The sequence below is a fragment of the Tupaia chinensis genome, unplaced genomic scaffold, assembly GCF_000334495.1.
Source record: "Tupaia chinensis unplaced genomic scaffold, TupChi_1.0 Scaffold000605_1, whole genome shotgun sequence".
Classification (NCBI taxonomy): domain Eukaryota; kingdom Metazoa; phylum Chordata; class Mammalia; order Scandentia; family Tupaiidae; genus Tupaia; species Tupaia belangeri.
The window spans coordinates 1,763,655-1,767,474 of record NW_006160123.1 but is presented as its reverse complement, the minus strand read 5'-3'; the positions used below and the strand labels follow the sequence as shown (position 1 = coordinate 1,767,474).

Here is a 3,820-nt window from a genome sequence, read left to right as displayed (position 1 = left end):
TGGCACGGGTCCGCTATTTTGTAGGAGGGGATAGTTTAGAAGATTCAATAGCTCGTAGTTCAGTGCTTCTGGCTTTTTCTTTTTCTTTTCTAAAGAGAGATTTTTGTGCTTGTCAAAGAGATAGAAAGTAAGAAATTGCTCCCCAGGAGCTATGGCCATACCACCAGTCCCTTCTACTCCATTCTCTTGGGATTTTGGGCATGCACACACCCCAACCTGGAGTGAGTTTTAAGCTGTCGGATTTGGGACTTAAACCATGGTTGACTACATGGGAGTGCAGTGATGTAACCATTATGCCACCTACTGGTCCCGCTTCTCTCCCTTCCTAAACGGTCCCTGGCCTCCTCTCTGGCCTGATTTATTTTATTTTATTTTATTTATTTTTGAGAGGTTTTTGCTATAGATCGCGTATGCTTGCCAGATAGAGAGAGACAGAGACAGAAAGCGAGAAATCACCCTCCAGGGGGCATGGCCACGCCGCAATCCCTTCTCCCCCTTCTCCTCCTTCTCCTCTCGGGATCTTGGACACACATGCACACATGCCCGGCGTGAATTCAAGCCACCGGGTCCGGGATGCGAACCATGGTCGACTACATGGGAGTCCAGCGACATAGCCATTACGCTAACTGTTGGTCCCGCTTCTGGCATTTTTAAGTGAGTTTTTGTACAGAACTTAAAGATCTGTCCCAGATTTCTTTTAGTATCTTGTGTCTCCTTTTTTCTAGGTGGAAATTCAGAAGGTTCACTGAAAAACCGTTCTGCTTTCTGTAGTGATAAGCTAGATGAATACTTGGAAAATGAAGGCAAACTGATGGAAACAAGCATGGGTTTCTCTTCAAATGCTCCTACATCTCCTGTGGTATACCAGCTTCCCACCAAGAGTACCAGCTATGTTCGAACACTGGATAGTGTACTAAAGAAGCAATCTACTATTTCCCCTTCTACCTCTTACTCTTTGAAGCCTCATTCTGTATCCCCTGCCTCTCGAAAGGCAAAGTATCAAAACAAACAGGCAACTTTCAGTAGTCGAACGAAATCATCTTATAAATCCATTTTACCATACCCTGTTTCACCAAAGCAAAAACATTCTCCTATGATTCCAGGGGATAAAGTTACCAAGAATTCTTCAAATGCTGTCTCAGAAAATCCAGTGAATAACTTTGCTGTGCCAATGTTAGATGAAAATGTATTTCCAAAGCAGATTAGTTTGCGGCAAGCACAGCAGCAACAGCAGCAGCAGCAACAAGGAACTCGCCCTCCTGGCTTGTCTAAATCTCAGGTGAAGCTAATGGACCTGGAAGACTGTGCACTTTGGGAAGGAAAACCAAGGACCTATATTACTGAAGAGCGGGCAGATGTATCCTTAACAACTCTGCTTACTGCACAAGTAAGTGTCTGTTGTTTTTCTGGAAGCATAGTAGTACTTGGCTACAAAGGGAGGTTAGTGAAGGGAAATAGGAATAATGCTTTTTGACTGGAGGTCAGGTAGTTATTATTAGCATTTGGTTGCCTTGGTGACAACTAAGGAGATATCTTCCCCATTCGTTCTTTACCAACTAGACACTCAAATGTAAATCCCTTCTGCTAGCGGAGGAAGACAGTACGTTGCACTTTTGAATAATATCCCTGCTTCATAGAAGGCCTTTCTGTATATATCTTAATTTTTCCAGGATGTAGCCAAGTATATTTGCCAGTCTTGTTAAAAGAACTTTGAAAATTCTGCTTAAAGGGCACTACGTCCTTAAAAATTAAAAAATTATAAATCTCTGGAGAAACAACTTGTCTTTTATAAAATTTTGTATCAAGGCTATTTCATTTATTAGTGATGTACCAATCTTTGGTGTATGTGAGACAACATAACAGCTCATTGATAGTTTTCTTAAAAAAGAATTGTTTTATTTAATTTTACTCATCATTGTTATTTATTTATTTTAATTTGAGCTGAGAGAGACACAGAAAGAGTGAGAGGGAAAGTGAGAAAGCAAGGTGCCAGGTCCAGGACTTGAACTGAAGTCAGCCATGTGGGTCCAGGACTTGAACTGAAGTCAGCCATGTGGAGGTCCACCACCCTAACCACTACATCATCTGCTGGCCCCTAATTTTTTTTTTTTTTTAAAGAGAATTTTTTTTGCTATAGGGTGTGTGCACTTGCTGGAGAGACAGAGAGACAGAAAGCGAGAAATCATCTTCCCAGAATGGATGGCCACACTGCAGTCCCTTCTCTAGTCTCTTCTTGGTATGTTGGGCATGCACGTACATGTGCCTGGCATGAGTCTGCCGCCACTGGGTCCAGGACTTTAACTATACTGAACTACATGGGAGTTCAGTGACAAAACCATTATGCCATCTGCCGGTCCCTGTTGATAATTTTTTAAAGTAATTATTTAACTTTATTTATTACTATTATTATCATTATTATTATTTTCCACTTTGATCAGAGAGAGAGAAAATGAGAAAGAAAGCCTCCAGGTCTGGGACTTGAACTGTGGTCAGCCAAGTGGGAGTCCAGTGCCTTTAACCATGATGCCACCTGTTGGCCCTGATAATTTTTTTAATCTCAAATTTCTGTACTTATTATTTTAATTCTGTAACTGAATTCTAGAGTTAAAGATCAGCAGTTACTGGGACTAAATGGAGATATGTTTTTATTATTAGTTATTCTTAAATTGATGTATATATTATCCAATTCTCTTTTTATTTATGACCCTAGAGAGAAGCCAGCAAACCTTTTCTGTAAAGAGCCAGGTCCTAAGTATTTTAGACTTTGTAGATGATAAACCTTCTTTTGCAGTTACTTAGCCTTGCTGTTGTAATGCTATAGACAGTATCTAAATGAACGGAACTTTTGAAAACAGGATGGATTTGATCCATGGGCCTTGTAAGTGTTCACCTCTGTCTTAGAATATAATATGTGATTTCTACTGAGAATAAATCTATTCTTGATATTTTTGTTCATAATTATTGAGAATATTATTTTCTTATTTATCTGTAGTATAAATTAGAATGCTCAGAGCTCTGAGTATATTCATGCTCTGTCCTTTGAATCTGTGTTAGTTTTAGGCTATTAGTACTTAAGAGAGAAGAATGCAGACCAGTATATGACTATAAGTTGGTGGTGTTTTAGCAGGATGATTGAGTAGAATTTTAATTTTGTAATTTAACTTTAGGCATCTCTCAAAACTAAACCCATCCACACAATCATAAGGAAACGAGCCCCTCCGTGCAACAATGACTTCTGTAGACTGGGTTGTGTATGTTCCAGTTTAGCTTTGGAGAAGCGCCAACCTGCTCACTGCCGCCGACCAGACTGCATGTTTGGCTGCACTTGTTTGAAAAGAAAAGTTGTACTTGTTAAAGGGGGATCCAAAACCAAGCATTTCTCGAGGAAGGCTGTTCATCGAGATCCAGTATTTTATGATACTCTGGGAGAGGAGGCAAGGGAAGAAGAGGAAGGAGTCAAGGAGGAGGAGGAGCAATTGAAAGAGAAAAAGAAGAGAAAGAAACTGGAATACAGTAAGTGTTAACTGAGAGTTATAACCTCATTACCTAATTTAATCCTGATCAGTGATCTATTAAGTGTTTTGAAAATCAGATTCCTTAATGCTCTTTCTATTCGGTATGTGTGATTTGCGCGTGTGTGAAGTTGAATGTGTGTGCGTGTACACATGCACCCAGAGGTACATCTATTTTAAATTGAGTTTTTTCTTTGCCAGTGACTTTTTTGTGCCAAATTTGAATCAGTCTTATTTGGACTTCCAGAAAGCCTTTGAATCTTTTTTTTTTTTTTTTTAAAAAGATTTTTACTTGAGGGGGACTGCAC

General features: G+C 39.7%; 1 protein-coding gene across 19 annotated transcripts in view; it reads left to right on the top strand.

The window, feature by feature from the left end:
* Positions 1-3,820, top strand: part of MGA (MAX dimerization protein MGA) — a 146,570-nt gene that overhangs the window by 93,310 nt on the left and 49,440 nt on the right. For all 19 annotated transcript variants that reach the window (XM_027775801.1, XM_027775800.1, XM_027775809.1 and 16 more), the window contains 2 exons: positions 726-1,387; positions 3,168-3,513. In XM_027775801.1, coding sequence (XP_027631602.1) covers positions 726-1,387; positions 3,168-3,513 — 1,008 coding nt within the window. The remainder of the gene's footprint in view (positions 1-725; positions 1,388-3,167; positions 3,514-3,820) is intronic.